At 42.7% G+C, this 22,030-nt stretch overlaps 1 protein-coding gene across 2 annotated transcripts in view; it reads left to right on the top strand.

Moving 5' to 3' along the window:
* Positions 1–22,030, top strand: part of Pi3k21b (phosphatidylinositol 3-kinase regulatory subunit alpha) — a 38,371-nt gene that overhangs the window by 5,325 nt on the left and 11,016 nt on the right. The window contains exons 2-12 of one of the 2 annotated variants that reach the window (XM_077405665.1): positions 4,170–4,304; positions 12,803–13,085; positions 13,568–13,666; positions 17,917–18,102; positions 19,090–19,218; positions 19,332–19,539; positions 19,971–20,198; positions 20,416–20,755; positions 20,845–21,092; positions 21,299–21,475; positions 21,835–22,020. In XM_077405665.1, coding sequence (XP_077261791.1) covers positions 4,170–4,304; positions 12,803–13,085; positions 13,568–13,666; positions 17,917–18,102; positions 19,090–19,218; positions 19,332–19,539; positions 19,971–20,198; positions 20,416–20,755; positions 20,845–21,092; positions 21,299–21,475; positions 21,835–22,020 — 2,219 coding nt within the window. The remainder of the gene's footprint in view (positions 1–4,169; positions 4,305–12,802; positions 13,086–13,567; positions 13,667–17,916; positions 18,103–19,089; positions 19,219–19,331; positions 19,540–19,970; positions 20,199–20,415; positions 20,756–20,844; positions 21,093–21,298; positions 21,476–21,834; positions 22,021–22,030) is intronic. The other variant, XM_077405666.1, reaches the window with a different exon arrangement.

Here is a 22,030-nt window from a genome sequence, read left to right as displayed (position 1 = left end):
TTGAATAACAAATATTTGTTTAAAGATTTCGAGGAAATTCTCAACACATGAAATTTAGCTACGTAATATTATCGATATATTCTTTGTTTTCATTAGTATACTTAATATTTTACAAATAGAACGAGATTTATTTTGCAACGCGCACCACCTTTCGTACAGGCGTTCCGTGATACTTTTAGACCGGCACAATTATTTCTCGCGCATGCACTATCGCAGTGAAACAAAAAAATGCGCAGAATTCTCGCGCGATATTCAAGGCAAAAGTATATACATAGCACTTTAACGATGAAAATCCAAACGTCGAAACAGAGAGTTTTTCATCTGCATCCAGACACCGCATAGCGCGCGGAAATATCAAGCTCGGAAACTCGAAAGGTTTCTGGTGATAAGGATTTATCTTTGATTATGTTTCACGATGATTGACGCATTATAAAATGCAGAAAATCTTGACGTGCCATTCTGCACGTAAAATCGGTAGCGGCAAAATGCGAAGTTTATGTTCTTTCGGTTTTTTTTTTTTTTTATAAATGTGTTCAATTTTTTTAGCTGTCTTTACTAAATAAAATTATGGTAACTTTTTGTATTAGTTTGACAAAGCTTTGCAACTTTTTGATTAAATTTAAATAATTTATAGTTTAAGCAGTTTGATGAATACTAAAGTAGCGATATAAGAAAAAATTAATTATTTCTATTTCGAACCGTTTAGATTTGCATAGATTCCATATACCATACAATGAAATCTATTCAAGGGGATGTGAATTTTACATTTATTATAATCGCAAATTTTTACATAAACGCACGAACGGCGTGTCGTTATCAGGGCGAGGTCTACTCGAAATTCGATAGCGTAACGACCTATAAATTCGAACGGCGTAAATTCGATGGCGTCTGCCATAAAATTGTGATAGGAAAAAAAGGGGTAAGAGATCTAAATGTCATCTCTTCCTTTTTTTGTATTTTTTTTGTAGAAGCTGATAATATAACGATAATATAACTAAAATAAAGATAAAGAAATCCGAGTTAAAACTGCGCGTTTCTTATTGCCACAACAATGCGAGAACAAAATTAATTAGATTTAAAATTATCAATTTCATAACCGTATAATTTTGGAAATTTGCTGTCCCGATATCGATTTCTTATACACGTAAGAATACACATTAAATAAAATTGAAATAATGTAAACTTAATGGTTTTTTTGTATAAACTATGTTACGTAAACAATCTTTTTATTTTGCGGAATGAAAATTAATAGGTGAAAGTCGTAATGAAATTAATCATCTAAACGCGGGAAGCAATAAACATTTTACATCTTTTAACTATCATAATTTAAGAAAACTGAAATAGGCTCTCGTAGCGGTACAAAGCGGTAAGCCGTGATTCACAGATGACTGAACAGATTAAGTGGGGTAAATGTAGTGTATTTATGTCTAATTGCAGCACAAGAGTCATTACAACGGACGATGTCGTATAAGAGAGTCAATATTCGCGCAAGTCGCGAATTTTATCCTCAATCAAATTTAACGAGTTAAACGCAAAAGTCGTCTCTTAGCGCATCCTCGTCACGTAGATTCGTCGCTGTCGCAGCGTTTTTAGGGTTCCGCGCGTGATTCTAGATCGGGGTGCGCGGAGCATATCGATCGCTGCAAAACCTCTTCGAAGAAAAGGCGTTCCATAAACGTCACCCCGCTCGCTATATCACGGCAGGATTTCCGTCGCAGAGATGATGACTTCCGCGAAATAAGTTCCCCGCGGCGAGCATCCTAGATTAAGCGGGTCGAGTCGCAAAAATTCGCGACGTCGGCGATTTAATTCTCGCGCGCCGGTGCCGGTGGGATGTTGTATATATAGCGCACGGTGGTGGCGAGGAAGAAACGATCTCTCGACGGAGATTAATCGAGCGGGTCGATCGAACGGACGGACGCGGACGGGCGGATGAACGCGCGCGGATGTAATGCGCGCTGCTGGCTGGCGCGGATTATTCGGACGAGGACGACAGGCTTATCTCGCGGCTGTCGTCATATCGCGGACGCGGGGTTACGGCGAGAGGTTACGTTTTCTTTTTTCTGCACTTTTTATGCTTCTTTATCGGACCCTCGGCTACCCGATAGCCGCAGCGGCGGCACACGGTGATGTCTCTTCTCTTCGCGTCACCTCGCCTCCCTTCCTCTCGCCGCGCCTCCGATCGCGCGTCGATTATTTATCTAATCGGACCGGCTGGCCGGTCGCGCGGCGGGCGCGTTAAACGCTCGGGCGACGCGTCATCTTATCTTCGGGATCGAGAAAATCCGGAGACGCTTCTCGCGCGCGGTTTTTGCGTAATCCTCGCCGATCGGCATCGGATAACAGCACTTGTCTCCAGAAAGAGAGAGAGAGAGAGAGAGAGAGAGAGAGAGAGAGAGAGAGAGAGAGAGAGAGAGAGAGAGAGAGAGAGAGAGAGAGAGAGAGAGAGAGAGAGAGAGAGAGAGAGAGAGAGAGAGAGAGAGAGAGAGAGAGAGAGAGAGATCTATTAAGTAAATAAATGTTTTAACATGGTGTATTCAGAGAGAAAGGATTTAAAATAATTAAATTTGGAAAATTTCCGGGAAAAAAACGCAATGCTATTTTGTGATTGCAGCGAGTTAGTTTCTTATTAACTAATCGTATAACGATGCGGAGAAATACGATTAGGTGTTCTTTGGGGCTCGCCATAATAAAGATAGCTTGTATCATTATATCAAACCATAACCATATCGAATTTACACGTAAAAACAAATTTAATTGCAAGTGATTTGATTGAACTTTTTTTAAAGAGAAATTGACATATTTATTACGAGAACTATTACGATAATTACGAAAACCATGAAACTCGCTAAAATTCCTCGAAGTGTATACTTGAAAGATGTTAATTGAATCAGGAGCTTATCTTAATCATGGCAATATACATTGCTAATAATAAGGTTAGCAACATATATTAGCATTTTATTTGATCCTATATAATGTTAAAATCCTATATAATATTATTTGAAAAGCTAGATTATTCACAAAAATACGTCAGTCGTTAATTAATCGAAAATACACATGCAGTATTGTAATCTCCGAAATAGCAACTTGAACAAAGTACTCGGTTAAAAATTTAGCGAATCGTTTTTTATTGCCCGGGGGGAAAAATCAAACGTATATATCTGAAGAGATGTACATTACTATTCCGAGACTTTCACTTTTCCATTTCAACCGATTAACGAGAGGCGATTGTTCCAATTTACTGTGCGAATCGTTCTGCAAAGCGAAGTTCTGGAGTCACGGTTCAGAAAGGAATTAATATGTCATTGTTGTATACTAACGAAAACACAATAATTCTAATAGATCGTGACGAAGCCGGAAATCGTCGCGCGAAAATTCTCATTTGAAAATCTCGAGGATAATAAGCGCGTGCATTCTCGGCTCTGGCAAACGGGACAGACCTGGCTCATTATCTGCTTCCGCTTGCAAAGAATCGATTAATCATGCGCATTAAAGAGGATTTTACACGGTTCACTGTCGATGATACTCCCGGATCATATTTTTATCCATTGTCAAAAGATTCTAATCTGAGAATATCTGAGAATCGTACTTGACGATTTTGTATACGATAATTATTTCTAGCGAGATGGATAAACGCAGCACGTGGCATTTAATATTATTTGAGATAAATTTTATTTCTATAGAATATCAATCTGAGATACAGCTACAAATATACTTAATATTAAAAATCAGAAGGTCGCGAGAAATGCTGAGTTTTTGAAAATCGACTCTGTGTTTATGCAAAGTTCTGCCATTAGCTTTCAAGGTGAGATATTTTGTCTAGAATAAGTGATTATAATTATGAAAACAATTCAATTTTATATTGAAGATATTACATTATTATATCAATTCATCTATCATTAATTATTGCTTCATTTGCCTAGCAGTTTTACATTGTTTTATTTCTTTTTTGTAACTCGCGTTACTTTTTTTTGTTGTAATTCTCACGAACCGATCGGGATTATGGCCAGTCAAGCCGTGTAAATATGTCTCGAAGCGCACGCGTGTGTGCGTGCGCGCGTGTGCTTCCTCGTGCGTAAGTGGACTTGGCTCGATTAGTCGTCTCGCTGAATCTCGTGCCATCGATGCCCACCTACGATCTATAACGTTTCTCGTTTCTCTGTTCGCAGCCTGTCAGTGAGTGGACGTCGGTGAACGTAGTTGAATGGATGTCAGCCTTAAATCTGTACCGCTATGCGGACGTCTTCAAATCGAAGGACATCAAAGGCAGCGATCTGCTTCATCTGGATCGGGAAAAGCTCATGGTAAGCGGATCATCTTAATTACTCATTAGCATACCGGTCGTCCATATATCTCGGGATTAGTAGCCAATGCTATTTGGCGGACTTAGAGCCGCCTCGGAACGAAGGAGCTTCAAATGTGGGACATTCGTGATTGCTATCCGTATTAAATTATATTATTATATATAATTCAGGATAGATTTTCTTTTATTAGTAAATCACACTCTTTATTCTGCTTTTACTATAATATAGTAATCCTGATAACAAGCTGATTATAACCATTTAATTTAATGAATGGTATAAACTTCTAAAATGAAGGCATACAATGGAGTTATTATAACGTACTCTACTTCGCTTTTTTTTTTACAAGATTAGTGCAACGATTTCGAAATAATGTGTAATGTTAACTAAAAATTTGATATACTCATAGAGTTAAACATAAGCTACGATTGAAAATTACTAGTTAAAGCAATACTTAAAAAACTAAGCAAAGATTAAATGAGATGTTTTTGCTTTCTAATATTATTTTTATCCATATTCCGCCAATTGCAACGGAATGGTGAGATTAAATCGATTCTTATACTCTATATTAATCTTGAAACAGATTTAGATTAATTACTTTATTATGAAATTTTTCTCGAATTTTACCGACGATTCTAAAAGCTCCGGCAAATTTCTAACGATAACCGGCCATTTTCTTCGTGATCGGTTAATTAATCCTTTCCCATTAACTCGGTTTAGAAAAATGCGTCTGTTAGATGCTTATTAGAACTAATTAGCAGTAAGAATTAATGCACCATACCGAGCTATATTGCGCAAGGAGATTGCGTGGAAGACTGTTTATTTATCTTATTATCGAATGGAAAGATAGCTGTTCAGAGAAACTGTTCGGCGAATATCGAACGATCTAACGGGGCGCTGTTCGATTTTTGCGACGAGCATTCGCGATCGCGACACGCATGATCACGAGATAGAAACGTGCAAAAAAAAATGCTAATTAAGTTTCTTGCATTTTCGTGTCCCACTTGATTGAAATTTAATTCTGCGACAAACAATCGTCAGCAATTTGTTCTGAGCTATATTTCTACTTTTAGCATGCGCACATATTCCAATTCTTCAGGTTTAAATTCGATATATATTGCTAGCGTGCAAACTCGAACGCACGCACGTGGTATATATTTGACCGAATATCCGCCCTATGGCCGATAAATTTTCAGTTATTTATTCCGCGTTATAAATTTTTTAGGGGGGGGGGATTTTCGGAAGGAAGAGAAGTTCGTCTTAAAACGTTTTATTTTTACTTCAATGTGTATATTGCCACATTCCGAAATTAAATAAGTCCCCTTGAGCTGTCTAATAATAGAATGAAATTCGCTAATATTTTTCTTTCGACTTCAACATCTTTCACGCATCTATAAATGTGTTGGAACGCTGTTTCGTACGGAATTTCACGCTCTAGTTTTATATGAATTTTTACACGAAGATCTGTCAACTCGCAGCTTCCACTTCTGAAGTAAAAAAAGTAGTGAAACGACGTCTTTTATTGCGAATGGTCGAAATCTTTTGATCTTTTTTTTTTTTTTTGCTTTATGAATTATCAGTTCTTGGTCTTCGCTCGTTTCGGGTCGCATCGGGAGCGAAAAAGGCGGAATCGCGCGATCAAAAATTCTTCGGCTAGAGTGCTCGACAGAGACGATGACCTCGAGCCGAGAGTATCTGGACGACGTTTTCCTTGGCCCGTTGACCTTGTAATTGCCCTGTAGCGTCTGCTGGTACGCCACATAGTCGAGTCTTTATCGAATCCCCCTCTCGATATATCTCTCTTTCTCTTCCTCCACGCCGTTCCGCGCCGATTTTTCTTTATCGTCGACCACGAAGCGACTCGCGGAGCTTTCGGGCGCTTTCGGCGCTCCGGCGACTTTCTTCATCTCGTCGCCGAGCGAAGAAGATTCGTTGCGATTCGCCGGCTTATCTTCAGCAGCGTTGCTACACGCTCACTGTAAAGTCCAACACGCAAAATCGATACGTTATATGCAGCGGGAGGGTATAGAAGGCGAGCTTGATTTAACGAGATCACTTTTATCGACGCAGCGCGTCACTTTCCGTGATGCATTTCATCGCGCTTTTTTATTAACTTCTTAATAGCTTTGCGATTTGAGACGCTCTTTTTATTAAGACGACAAGATTGACCGACACGATTTTTGTACATCTACCGCGATTCTATTACCATCACGCAGCTACTCTAATTCCATACGCAATCGCTTTCTGTATCGCTGCCAGTGCAAAAAAATTGTGGCATGCAGGATTATCGCGTAAGTAATGCACGAAATGTAAGACGAAGTATCGCGATAATTTATTATTTATAACTCCTCGCATTTTCGGTATTTCGACATAAGTAACGATATATTTATTATCGCATCCATTATTATTATTATTATTCTGTACCTATGTCGCAACGGCAAATTTAGCAACATAAAAGAACGGCGGTTTTCTTTAAATTCTTTAACATTTTAAGAAATGCCTACGAAAAATAATGTAATGCAATATTAAATCTGCCTTAATAATTACAACATATATTTGTTATAAAGAAATGTTGATTATAAAGAGTTAAAAAATATTTTTAACAATAATGGATAAGATATGAAACGTACATCTTATGATTGATAACACACGCGCTGAAACAATATTAGATAAATATTGTAGTCGTGAAGGCGTAGCCTTTACTATCGCCAACGTGCAACATAAAATAAATTCTGTTACGAAAATATATCAGAAAAACAATTTCATATTGTAAGACGCGACTTTTTTTTATATCCGCTGACTAAGTCTTATTTTATATATTTTTTTCCTTTTTAATGACCGCGCCGTGCACAGTTAAAATGCTAAATAAATGCGGCCGCAATGAAAACGCGCACATATATTGCCGGGATATAAGTATAAACTCAACGAAATATATGCGATTCTACGGAACACAATGCGAAGGTGCTTTTTTTTTCTACGTTGCGAGACGCAGCCTTTTGTACCCGGTGACCAGAGAATTTGTTCATAACAATTCAGTGGCGCTGGAATCATTGCATTTTTATGCGAATCTTGAGTATCTTATTAGTGTGCCATTGCAATCGGTTTGTTACAGCCACTGTTAAGATACACGTTTTAGGTAACGTCGAATTTGAGTTCTTTCGCAATAAGTATACCTGCGTCGACAGTACAAGCGTGCAGATGCAATTAAAAAAATTTTGGTTCGACATTATTGAAAGCGTCCAGCGTTGAAGCGGAATGGCAGCGCTTTTATCTTTCGCGCGTATCTTCTAACATTTTTTTCAAGTATCGGGCAAGAGAACGAGCGGTAATAGCGAGTTAAACTTCTCTTATTCCCGCCGCGCGCGGTAGCTACGCCGCTGTAATGACCGCATCGTGCATGCGTTTTCTCCCTCCCTCCCTCCCCCCCGCGCGTTACCACGCGCCGCATTATCATAATTATGCGAGAAGCCCGCGCGCGCGCGGAGTAACGGGTCGAGACGGACAATCGAATTACACGCCGGCCGGCCGTATTGGCCTAAGTTCTCGGCACCGATGTTCGCCGTGGGAAAACGGGCGTTTCTTCGGATTGTAATTACACCCGCGCGTTTTCCACGGCGCGGCGTCGGCGGCGGTCGTGCGAGACGGTAATTGCGCTCGTTCGCTCGCGCAGGCGTGTAATAAAAGCGGCTTGAATTGCAAAAATCCGCCTGATGGGAGTCACGCCTGAAAATCCGGACGCGGGCTAAGAATAAATTAGGATGCGTTAAAATACGAGAGGCCGAATCGTCCGTCCGCTGACCGATAATTGTGCGGGAATATTTACTGGGTTGTCACGAAACTAATATCAGTAATATCACATTCGGAGATTCGTTTGCCTCGATCGTTACTCTATACTTTGGATTGATCTTGAAGAGTCAGACGGAACTCTTGTATAATGTCTATTTCTATCAATATATGGATTAACTTTAATCTCGGTTTAACTTACTTGTGTTGTTATCTTTTTCTGGAGTTCTTAGAGAGAGAGAGAAAGAGAGAGAGAGAGAGAGAATCAGAATAAGATAAAAATAAATTAAACCGAGATTAAAGTTAATCAACATTGGTATAGAAATCGACATTACTTGCTCCATTCTTCGGTGTGGAATCAACTTTTATACACTTTCGTGAGAATTGGTACCTCGGGTAAATTGAGAAATTTTTCTTCACCACGATTTCCGATTATCAAATCGGTTTCTGATTGTCGATCCTCCTCAAATCGGGATTCTGAATTCAGCTTCGATTCAGCGTTCCTCACGGGGCAAAAGTGCGCGCGTCTCGCCAAGGCTACTCCGAGCGTAAATCGCGTATTATCATACTAATTGACTCGTAAATCGACACTGCATGTTCCTTTAGTGCGAGAAAATCGTTTGTGCCTCCCACTCGGCAAGTCCTTCGGCCAGATTTTCCCGCGACGAATGCGCGGCGAGATAATAAAAGAACGGTATCTCCCTTAATTTTTTCGCCGCGATTCTCTCTTCATATATAAACGCGTTTCGCCATATGCTTTTTTCCGAGGGATTCTTTTCAATTCGGTTTTATGAAGAATTTAATTCACGTTAGACACATCGGTTTTAAGAACCCATTGCCGAGGAATTATTTTATTGAAGTGACTTACGGCGGACCTTTCTAAAATTAAAATCCGCCCTCTTACAGTGCTCCCTGACGTTTTGTTTGCGCGAGAAATAAACGGGGGATGCGCGCAAAGTGCGCGAGTACTTCGGGCGAATTCTCTCCCTGTGGCGAAGCAGCAGAATTCTTCCGAGCCCGGTCTCTTGGCACTTGGAATAAAATAACGAGCGCGTCAAATTTTATCGCCGCGTTCTCGCACGGCCGCGTAATATATCGATCACTTTACTTTTGCCGGCTTGTCGCCGCTAATAATAGCGTTTGGCCCACTGCGCGCCGTGGCGCCGGCCGAAATAGCGCGCCATCGCGCGAGAACGCGCGCATAGCTGAATAATTCGAAAAAGAAGCCAGCTGCCCCGGAAGTGCTTTCCGTGGAACTGGATTTATTTTTCTTGCGGCACAGAGACAATTTACGTAAAATGTAACCGCGTTGGCGTTCTATTTTTCGCGTCTTCCGTTCAATTTTTCTCTTCGAATCTCCCTTTTGCATCAGGAGGAGCTTCCTCTTCTCTCTTGGAAAAGAATGTCTTTTATCAAAGGGTCGACTGTTTGAAATTTGCTTTGCGCGCGAGTAACGGAGAATTCGCAGCGTGATGTAACGTTTGAATTTAAATGCTTTTCGTATATAGAAAAGTACATTTAAAGAGTGTACGTGCTTCTGTCTTTTCGATAACTTTTTAATCGATCCTTAAACGATAGAAGAGTTTCTCGAACTAGATTCTCCAAGATCGAGTCGTTGGAGGTGGAAAACGTGCAATTTTTCAATCGCGTCGCACGCCGGCGAGACGTTAAGACAAACGCGGCTCCGAGCCTGGCTTGCTCGCGTCACGCTCGTAAACGTATAAATGCGGGGAAATTCAAATTGGACGCGAGCGCGAAGAAAGAAAGCTATACGGTCAAGTGATTCAGCGGGGACAATATTAATACGGGAATACTTCCTGGAACTTTGCGCGCATCGACATTGAATCGGTCGATTAAGATAACGTGCGATTAAACGCGCGACTAATCGCGCGACGATTATCTCATCAAGCGCGCCCAGTAGCGAATATGCAATTCACCGACGTATATCATTCCGCATCGCACGAAGGTTGCCAACATTTTTACTCTCGCCTCTGTAATCGAGGCAGCTTGTTAGCACATTTGACGAGTTCTTAACGCATTCGCATACGTTCCGCGAGAGGTAGAGAAACGCTAGAGAAACGTAGAAATACAGAATTCATTTGTTTCGCTTCGTATGATGATCTTAGGAGTTACACGTCAGTTATAATTATAATTACAGTTTATACAGTCTGTCTTATAATTGTTATATTTCCAGCTACAATTAGCCTTTTTTTAATTAACCGTCAAGTGATACTTAATGATAAACGTAATTGTAGAGAGTAACGAGTATATACATTTTTTAAAAGGGGGAAGGATTATTTATGCTGACTACCCCGTGCGCCGATATTTTGGTCGGCATTCTAAGTATTTAATTTTTTTTTTTTGATCAGCAAATCTGTCTTTCTTTCTCGCTCTCATATTTCTCTCTTTTTCCCCCTATTATCCGAAATACGCGAAACAACACGTTGATCAGCTATTATCCGGCATTCCACAAGTGACATTCCCGGACAATCAAAGACACCGATCCGAGCCATTAACACGCGGCGTATACGACGTATTGCGCAACAGATATACGGAATCGCGCGACTGAAGCGGCTGCGTAACGGATGACAAAGGCCTTTCGGGCTCCCCCGAAGGTCTCCGTTACGCGAATGCTACCCGCATATCGCGAACTCGCGAACCACCGGGGTGCATTATACGCACCTATCTCGCGAGCGCCGGTGCAGGCAGGTATTGTGCAGCGGTGCACACCCGACACCTGTTGCCTTGGCCGTGCTCTAGCGAGAACGCGGAGAAAGAGAGCGAGCGAGAGGATCGTAACGACGCGTATAAATTACGATCGCCCCGTTGCGTTCGGCGTGTGTTTCACCCCTTTTACGAGCGCGGTGCTCCCGACTTCTCAACGTCCCCCTTGACTGATTTACCGCTGCGGTACCCGCGATTTATCTCCCCCCCCCTTTTCGCTCTTTTTGCGATATCGCCTACTCTTAGGGAGTATTTTCCGCGGCTACGCCCGCGAAAAGGGAGGCGGCACGATGTAATTTATAACGCGAACAATCGCGAGCGATCTCCGCGGGGCCGGCCGCGCGGCCGGACTCGGAAAGCCTGAGAGAGACTCGCAGTAAATTTGTCGAGCAGGTCATGTACCAATACTGGATACTAACTTAAAAGACGCGTAAAAAGCGTGCGGCGTACATATAATAACATAAATTATGGAATAATAATGCAAAATGTATATTCTGCGACGCGCGACGCCGCGATTGAATATTCATAACCAACGATGAAAGAATAGTTCCTTGAGAAAATTGCAGCTCCCTCAATCGAGAATTCGAAGCTATACGTATTTAAACGAATCACGTTTGCTATAATACAAAAAAGAAAGCTATTAATGAAAGCGAAAGTTTTATATCGAAAAATCATGACATTACAATTAATTTAATTTTTGTAAAATTTTACGATGGTATTTCGCGCGAAATTTTATCAGACCGAAGCAATTTTGACTGGCAAAATTATTCCGTTCGTGAACGACCAGAGGGACGATTTCCGTCGCGGCGAAAATGTGGGCCAGTGGATCTTAATCGGTCCGCTATCTCCGAAGCGTTGAACTCTCGTTAGCGCCTGAGTTATTTACGACAAGCGCATTATTTTCCCTCATTAGTCACCGTGTAACTGTCCCCACGTTTGACTTTGTCACGCGTTATGTGCCCGCTCTCTTATAGTCGCGTCCGCCGCGTCGCGATCTTGGCTCGCGCGCTACATCCGTGCAGATTTATAACCGTCGTCGTCGGGATACGCGCCCGTCTTCGCCGGTAATGCGGCGGAAAAGTCTCCGGCTTGGTCCTTGATTCTGTAGAATTGGTCCCGAAGGATCTTCGCCGTCTTCCGCGAATCGCATTAAATCGGTCAAAGGTCACAAGAATGCCTCAAGTTGTGGTCTTCAAGTATTCAAATCGAAAAATTATAATTTCACAGCAGTTGGCTGACAGAATATTTATTGTGTGTAACATATTATATAACGTTACGTTTCAGTATAATACAAATATAATGATTATTATTAAATAAATTGGATCGATTTTTTGACAACAAAGTTGTCTAAAACGATGTCATCGGAATTTTAGTTTGACAAACATTCTCACGTTCTAATTTTATTTTAAACATTATTTTTTAACGAATTATTTTTTGATCTAGTAAAGTAAAAGATTATTTTCTTTTTTCTGTGTGGAACAGGTTTTACAATACATACGTTTATATCCAAATGAATAGCTCGTTGCAAGAAAAATCATCGTAATAATTTGTTAAAAATTTGCACTAGGTATAAAAGACATTGATATTGATGAGTCAATTTAACAAGTGACGAGCGTTCTTTGAGTTAATTATCACTTGTCATTTGGAATCAGGACTGTTTTTCAAGTGCATTATTGTCTCATCAATTGTAACGATGTTCTCTACTTTACAAATTGTATTGCTTCTCGATGTTCTTTACCACTCCTTCAATATTTATATACAATCTCGCGCGTGTTCTGAGCTAGTGGATAAATGACTTCACTTCTCTTATTAGCAAAATATCGTTGATTCCTATAGATTAAACTAGCGTTTCGTTTCCCCTTGCTTTTTTTTTCATTTCGAGTTCATTGTGAGTAGATTAAATTCGAACCGTAACGTATCTTGAAAGAACCAACCGGATGGTCTTTCTTCATTCGAGCGCACGCGAGACATCATCGTGTGACTTCTTGTTGCAGAATATGGGTATAAAAGATGAATTCCATCAGAGGAACATTTTGGTGTGCATCGAGGAACTCTGCAAAGCGTTGCCGCCGCCCCCGGTGGCGATGGAGACGATGGGCTCGGCACCGACACCCGGGACTGTCGCCGTCGAGTCGGCCCTTGGAATCAACTATCCGGGCAACAACCTGGCCAATAACGCGCACAATCTCGTACCGCACAGTTTCAGCGTGTTGGAGAAATGCGGCAAATGCCATAAATACCTCAGGGGCCTCTTACATCAAGGCTTCCTCTGCCGAGGTACGTTTCCGTCCTTTATCGATGTCGAGCTCTCCTAATCCGTTAAATCCTAATCCGTTTTTTTGAATGAATTGAACTTTGGACGGGTGACGCGCGAAAGAGCCTCGATTGAATCACTTTGCGTATTTTAGTCCTTCACATTCGCCGGATTCCTGCACGCCTTCGGACATTACAAATTAGTTTGTAGGTGTTGTGTTGCCCTATCTCTTTAATTAATTCTCTAAATTAATGGGCATTTTTAATGGGTTCACGATATGTGTATCTTTGAAAACATTGTATATAACTTCTATAGATTTTATCAGAGTTGTCAAATTCAACGTCGGTAAACATTTCTATAACATTCGTGTTTACTCTTGCATGACAATCGTGCCGAATAAAATTCTGTAAACCAGAATAAGTGAATTATATACCAAAAAAAAAGAAAGAAAAATATATGCGTGTTTTTCGCGTTGTTGATTACGCGAATTTTCTGCGTTGCGCAGATTGCGGGCTGGTCTCTCACAGGACGTGTTCAGCGACGGGTTTACCTTCCAATTGCATATCGGCCGACTCGGACAATCGTATCAGCAGGTTTACTTCAGGTAAGTCACGTCGCGCGGATTGCCGCCGTCGCCGCGGCAAGTTTTATAGTTGCCAGGCACGGCTCATTAATCCTTCATCGTGTGTCTCTAATGGATAGAACACGGAAAGTCGCTGAAAAATTTAGTTGTCTTCCAACGGGGCGGGAGAAACGTGTTGCGTCAGAAACACGATCGCTAGCATCGGGCTTGTAAGCAGCCGGCGCGCGCGGCGATCGCGCGAGTTTACGAAGTTGACGGCAAGGACGCCCCGTCCTGGCGCCTATATAGGCCTGCCCGCTCGCACCTCGTTACGATAACCTGGATCATTTCACCGAGGCTCGCGCACCTCACGGCTGACGGCTTTCTTCCATTGAAATCCCTCCGCGTCGCGGTCGCGTGGGAGTCGCCTCACTTGCTGGAATTCAATGATCCTTAACCGAGCGTGCGGGTTTCAACACACGGCTTTGCAGTTTCTCGCGCTCCGCGCGCAATGCGTTCTCCGTTCTTTACAAAAACTAATGTCCACGGCGTTGCGACGTTATACGGGAAAACGTTACGGCGGCCTACAACATATTTCAGCGCGGCTTGAATTTATTTCGATTCGATCCTTGCGATCGTACTTCCGTTATTCTCGTTCAACATTCGCATATCCGTACCGCAGGACGTTAAAGTATATTCGTTTCCAGAGCAACAAGATGGTTTTCGAAGGAAAAAAATCAAAGTTAAGAGAAAATATTTTATCTTTTATAATATTTTATGCTTTACGCATAAATGTATAATACTATATACTATATATTATTTTATACATTTATGACGGCATTTTATACAAAATAATTTTCATCGAAGAAAGAAGTTAAGGGAAAGAGAATTTTATGATACATTATATTTTATACATTTATGACCGAACGATGAGACATTCCGCTTCCAAGATGTCTTGTCTACCTCGAATATATATACGTATACTTTTTAAGTATCATCGGTAATTATTATTATTATTATTATTATTATTCATTTTCATGCCGATAAACCGACTTTTTAGAGCGCCGCGCCGGGAATTTTCTCAAGTCACGCCGGTCGCCAGCTGGAGGTGCGATGTGTGCCTTTGACGGCGAGATGGTTAAACGGCGCGAATATCCCAGACGACGATAATCGGCAGGGACAACGCAGGCAAGGCTCAACGCTCGTGCCGTCAACGTGCGCGCCTCGCAGCGATGCATTTAATTAACGCCGCACACGCCGCTGCGCGAATGACGGAATCGAATATTTGTGCATAGCAAAACCGCGAGCGCGGCGCCAGCCTTCAGGGCCATTTCATCCCCCCCGTCGTCCCGCTCTGTCCCCAATCCCTCATTCATTTATTCTAACCGTTTCCCCGTCGCCAATTGCGTTTGTACACATCGCGCGCGGCGGTGCATCGATCGCTCGGAAATTATCGTCCCGCTGATAACGTCGATTGTCCATCCGCGACGCCAATTCGCGGCTGCGACGAATGACGATAAGGGAATCGATATAATATGATGATATTAATGGACTAGGTTCATTTCCGCGACGGAGGACAATTGGAAAGAGAGCGCGCAGACAGTGTTTCAGAGAGGGGGGGCAGAGTATGCAGGACATTAATTACGCCTTGATTTCGTTATCGACTTGATCCGGAAATCTGATGCCGGAGGCGAATCTAATGAACCCCCCCCCCCCCCCCGTTTAACGATCTCAGAAATCGCGGTCCCGAAGGAATCGCGCCGGGCAAATCTAATCTCTCTCGATTTTAACCAAGGAAAAAAAAACGCTCGGCGACGCGCCGCCGCATCGATGCGGTTTCCGCGCGTCGGTCCCCCCGTTCGCGCGATTGTCGCGTCGTCGGCTCCGGTTGATTTGCAGTAATTGGTGGCGTTTAATCGCTTATACACGCGCGCCCGCGCGAGTCGTCAGCGCGACCCGGTCGAGCCGCGCGCGCGGCGCGTGGAGGTGCCAACGACGGCAATTACGTTTCTCTCCCGAGGAAAAATTCGATTCGAGTCACGTGCCACGCGCGCGCTCGCGGTTGCGACTTCGACATTGACGGTCCCCGCAAATTGCACCTGCCTCCGCGTCTGAAAAGTTGATTGAAAATGACGCGGCGATCGGTTCGAGCCTCTAATTGCACCCGTCCGCGAATGTCTCCGCGGCCTTTCTTCTCTCGTATATCGCGGTTTCTGGTTTGCGTTTACTTACCGCGCTCTAATTGCAGATTCAACGCCGCGGATATGAGAGAATCACGCGTGATTTTTACAATCATCTTCCCTCGGGCTTTGCCGTGAGAGGATCGTTGATTCAAGCTGCGTCGAAATCCTAGATTGCATGCTGGAAGCGCGGCTGGATTTTCAGGCGCGAAATCGACGCCTCGTTAAAACCGTGCCTCGCAAGCGGGGCGCAAATCGCTCCCGAAATCCCGAGAGTTTCGCGTGCCTCATGTATTTACTCGCGCCGTTGATTTATCCGAGTCCGACGGCGCGGCACGGCCCGCAGCGAGTTCTCGCTGCTGATGCGCGCGTCCGCGTCGGCGAGCAACATTCGAATTCGCGACGAATATCGAACAGCCCGGCTGGCCTCCGCCTTGCATCCCGCACGCAAAATTCACATGCGTGCCTATACTATACGTTCTCGTATAGAGCGTGTTTTAATTCTGACTCTTTGTCCTCCTCCTCTCTCTCTCTTTCTCTCTCTCTCTTTCTTGGTCACTCGTCCTTCTTGAGAGAACAAGAAGAAAACGCCGGTCATGAAGAAGCAAGACGTCGCCGTCGCGGTCGTAAAAATAAATTTCTTTCCTCCTCCTCCTCCTCCTCTTCTCCGCCTCCCTACACACAATGTTCTTTCCGCTCGTCCTCTCTCTTGTCATAATGCACGCGTCTTTGATTGTACAAGTGGCGTGTATTCGCGGGGAGACAGAGAAAGCGAAAGAGAGAAAACGGGATCGTGTCTGAAAATATGATCGCGCCGTATATCCTCGCGCGAAAATAAAGCCAAAGGTTCGTCAGCCGTAATAATAAAAAACGGGAGGGTGGCGGGGCGGGAAGGGAAGAAGGAGGAAGGATAGGAGAGGAGAGACGAAGACGATTGAAGAAAGAGGCGCGGGCGGCCGTAGGCGACAAACAGCGAGGAGCGGCTTGTTCGGTTGGGCGCGAAACCCCGCGGGGAGCCGCCAGGAATTCCTCCTCCTCGAGCATTCCTCGTGCGCGGCAACCGCGCGGCGTTACGCAATCCCGTCGTCGCTTTGTCCTCGCCGAATTTCGCGGCCGTATCCCGCGAGGCGCCTCGTGGATAAAGAGAGAAGCGCCTCGGCGCTTGCCTCATCGCGCGATCGATCGCGTCTCGCGCGGCGTACTTCGAACCCGAACGTTTTTTTAATCCTTAAATGTGGGGCAATTTTTCGCGGAATTCTGAGTATTTTTAAAATAAATAACTGCTTGAAAATATTTAAAAAATTCTTTGTTAATTTTTGAACCCTTCCCTCAATGGGGGGGGGGGAGGGCAGGAAGACTTTCCATCTAGAAATGAAACCTGTTAAATTCGTGGTGTCAATTATACTCAATTTGAGTCATTTTTAACCATTCCTATAAGTCGCTACTGCTCAATATATCGTTAATTTAATTAAACCAATGAAGTTGAAATAAAACTCATTTTTAAAACATCTTAATTTCTGAAATTTTCCCTGATTTTTATTGAAATTACATAGATGATTAATTTTATTAATTTATTTTTTCTTATCTCTTTTCTTTTCTAAGACTTCTTCGGTACGGAAACATATATACATAGTTCCAATATTTAACAGTGAAGAACGGTTAGAGAAGGCTTTTTACAAATGTGTAAAACCGTGCGTTTTCAGGTCAAACTTCATAAGAAAGAATACAGCATCGAAAAAATCGCTTTGCATATATGCAAAGTTGCGCACTTTAAGGGTTGAAAAACATATTTGCGAGAGACAAAGGATAAATAAAAAGAAAATAAAAAATACGATTATATGAAAGAACGTTTGTTTAGTCGTTACTGACTGCTCTTTACAATGTTGCGACGAAGTTTTCGGCCTCTTACAAATCGTTTGTAAAGAGGCATAACTTAGGCGCGGCGCAGCAGAGAATTTTGAAACGCGAGACGTATACGTACCTTAGGCGCGGCGCGGCGGCGCGGCACGGCCACGCTCAGGGTATACGTCTCGCGTTTCAAAATTCTCTCTCCGCCGTGATCGTGCAAAGAATTCACGGAATCGCCTCGAATGTTTTTGTCGCACTTTGCAGTGTTCGGCCTCGCGCTGTGCTCGCAATTCGACACCGCCAACCGTGCGGCGCCGTTGCTCGTGGAACGATGTACCCGCGCCCTCGAGGAGCAGGCGTTCGCCGACACGACGCTGGACCTCTACAAAGTTTACCACAGCAGCCCGCCTAATGAGCAGACCCTCGAGCTGCGACAGAAGCTGAACGAAGGTAAGACGGGGGCCGCGCTCGGCCGGCAGGTTGAATCGCGCGATCGCGCGTGCTATAAATAGCCGCCGGCGTTCGTGCCACGATGTTCGGCTCCGCGGGTTGCAAAAATGTCGAGCCGCGCCACCAGATGCGTGCTGCATTGTGGAGGGTCTCTCCCGTCGCCCCTCTGAGGAAGGGGTCGCCAGAAAAGCGCGAGTGGCGCGACAGATCGAGATTTCAGGGACAGCGATGCGAGAGCGAGCGGAATTCGCGAGCTCCCTTCGGCCTTTAAGAGACAAAACATTCCACATTTAACGATAAATCCTAACATTTATATACGTACACACATTCCCGAAACTCTTTTAAAGTTCTCGCAATGTTGTACGTTGCGCATGAATCAGTTGTTTTCGAAATGATGTTAAGAGAACTTCCACATTTCCTTAGAAAGACAAAGATTGCCGCAGTCTGTGTTATATCGTGCAGATTTAACAGCTTAACGTCAATTGTTTGCTTAACATCGGGAAATTGTGTTCAACGAACTGAAAGTTTATTAACTTGATATATATTTGCTTACGATCATTATTTTAATACATTTAAATATACTTTTTTCATAATTCCTCTAAGGCCGAGTTTCACAAGTGTCGGTTAACTTTTAATCTTAGATTAACTCACTCTTCGTCTCTTTCTAAAGGGGACGTTAGAAGGAGACGAAGAGTGAGTTAATCTAAGATTAAAAGTTAACCGACACTTGTGAAACTGGACCTAAAAAGACCAAACGGTTTGTAAAATTTAATAAGAGAAAAAGATTGTAGACGGGATTGCAAATAATTTGAGAGTGATTAAGGATGTTCCGCTAAAATTACTCGTGCACAACAATTAATTATTAATATGAATATAATAATTAGTATAATTAATTATATTGATATGGATGATTAAGAAATATCAGTGATTTTGACCGACGATTAAAGTCAAATGTCCGTAGAGCAAAGTGTGGTATAATACTTTCAGATGTCTGCAACACGGATTTAAATCCGTACACTTCCCAATGTATCGCCAGTGTTCTGAAAAAGTTCCTGCGTGAATTACCTGACCCAGTAATTCCGGTGCAGTGGTACGACAGGTTTCTGGAAGCGTCGAGTGAGTATATATTTTGTAATTAAATACTTTTTTAAACTGGTTATCACGCTTTTTTTTTAACAATTATCATAATTCACCGTTTGATTGCAAGCGCCCGAATTTTCGTTTCACAGGTATGAGAAGCGACGAGCAGTGTGCAACGCGCCTTAATCAATTAGTAGCGGAGCTACCGGAGCATCATCGTAGCACATTGTGCCACTTGATGGCGCACTTCTGTCGCATCTGCCAGTTGCAGCACGGAAGGGGCTACACGGAACCGCCGACCATCCTCGTGCAAGTGCTCTGCCATATATTTCTCAGGCCGCCCTGGGAGCGAATCATGTGAGTGCCACGTGGATTCTTTCAGGGGAAGAGTTGAGAGTGGAGCGTGGTTCACACGATTCCTTTTTTTACTGGCGGCACACTAGTGCGTTAGTGGCTGCCAAAAAAGCGTTCGATGTATTCGAGGACGCTAGTAATAGCTTGCTTTCCATATCGTCGACTAGCAGACTAATTATATTAAAAGAATGTAACTTTCTAAAATTTGTTAGCGTTTGGCTATATATAGTTTTCTCTCGTAAAAATTACCATGTAAATTCCAGGATATAATATCATTACATAACGATATAATACAGTCGTAATGATGAAAAAGAAATTAACTGGTTTTACAACTATATTATTAACTAATAGATTAGATTACTTGTTCGATATAGAACACTCGTAATATTTTGATTACGAAGAATTTAGTACTTTGCAACTGCGCAATTTTACAGCCAAGTTGTTCACAACACGGAGGCACACATACGTATAATGGAATTGCTGTTATTGCACGGCGTTTGGAACGAGAAGCTACCAGAGTTTGCCAGTCCTCCGCAATTGCCGCCGCGCAAAGTTTCGAGACCACAGTTTCCAGTTTTGGACTCATTCCCGATTCTCGAAGACGAAGCTGTAGACAGAACGGCACCTGGTGCAGATACTGGCAAGGACCAACAGATGCACAGGTGATCTTCAAATCTAATTTTGATTTCAATCCAAATCTTAATCTAAGTTATAAACTTGGTTCTAGTTTCAACATTGGACTTTAATTCTGATCTTTCTCTGAATTTAACTTTAATACCTCATTTTAGTTTTGCTTTTCCTCTTGTGTAATTAACTTCTAAGATTTATGATAATTATTTATAATTATATGTACAAATGACGACCAATTGTAATTATCAGCGGAAAAAATTCCAGGCCGCGCACGCTACAGGAAGCCGAATGGTATTGGGGTGACATTACGAGGGACGAGGTGAACGAGATGATGATCGACTCGCCAGACGGCACCTTCCTGGTCCGCAATGCGTCTTCCAAGGGCGGCGAGTTTACTCTGACGCTGCGTAAAGGCGGGACCAACAAACTCATCAAGATCAGCCACCGAAACGGGAAATTCGGATTCTCGGATCCTTATAACTTCCACTCGGTTATCGAGCTCGTCGACTACTACAGGAACTGTTCGCTCGCGCAATATAATTCGGTGTTGGATATTAAGCTGCTCTACCCGGTGTCGCGTTTACAACAGGTACGGGTTTCTCGAACTTTTTGCATCTACGAAATGATTTTATTATGCTTGTCCTTGATTTTCAAATTATTTTGTTTTTCGGAAAACAGGATGAGGAGATCGCAAATACGACCGATATGGCGAAGGTCGTGCAGAAGTTTGTTGAGTTGGAGAGGGAAATAAGCGATACAATCCGGCAATATCAACATTTGTTGGATTTGTACAGTAAAACGGCCTACGAAGTACAGTTGAAGCGTCAGGCATTAGAAGCCTTCACGGAGGCCATTAAGATGTTCGAGGAACAGATGAAGCTGCAAGAAAGATTCCAGAAGGAAGCCCAGCCCCATGAGATTTCTACGTGAGTGCCCTTGTTTTTAGTGCTTTTTAAAACATGTTTACATTTCCACACAAATTTATATGAAACATTTAAAAGTAAACTTGAAATTTTCTGTCAATGTTTCATTGTGATTGTACTGTGATAATTGTTCATGAAATCTTATTTTCACATATAGGAAACAATGAAATTGATATCATTAATCATGTTATTACGTTTGACAATTACAGTTTGACTGACAACTCAGAACTGCTAAAGCGAAGACTGAAGGCCTTAGAAGATAGCAAAGAACAGCTGGATGAGAGTTTGAAGCAACAGATTGCCTACTACAGAACCCTCGAGAGAGAAATGTACAGATTGAAGTCGGAGATCGGAATGCTCGTGCGACAAAAGGAGCGCCATTCTCAGTATGTATTCTGCTTTACTCGGTCGGAAATTTCTTTTTTCACATCAGAAAACTATCTAATTCAAAAATCAAAAAAGGAGCTCTAAAAGCCAACGCAAGATTTTCGTGCTTATATTCATTTCTTTATCTTAAACATTACATTTTCCAAACGTTTCGATCCTAATATTGGAGATCCTAACATCATCCTCAGTGTTACAGCAAGTCAGTATTCCCCGTTAATTTTCATCCATATTATTGTCAGTATTTGAGATGTATTTCGTATTTCAACTAGTGTCGTCTCGTGTCGATTATAACTCGTGTTACATCGTGGTCCAAATTTTATCCAAATTCTATCTAATTCATTCGCTTCAAACATTGCAGATGGTTAAAGAAGAATGGGATGAAGCAGAACAAGGAGGAGGTGGACTTTGCAGTCCATTCCGACGAGAAAACGTGGCTCTACTTGCAGGGTTCTCGCCCCGATGCCGATCATGTTCTAAAGGGCCGGCCTGACGGTACTTTCCTCGTCCGGCGATCGAGAACGGGCCAGTACGCACTTTCCATAGTGTAAGTATTT

This window comes from Temnothorax americanus, unplaced genomic scaffold (genome assembly GCF_048541705.1).
Source record: "Temnothorax americanus isolate GAGA-0224 unplaced genomic scaffold, ASM4854170v1 Scaffold2, whole genome shotgun sequence".
Taxonomy (NCBI): domain Eukaryota; kingdom Metazoa; phylum Arthropoda; class Insecta; order Hymenoptera; family Formicidae; genus Temnothorax; species Temnothorax americanus.
Note: the sequence above shows the minus strand (reverse complement) of the source record. Positions and strands in the feature narration are given on the sequence as shown.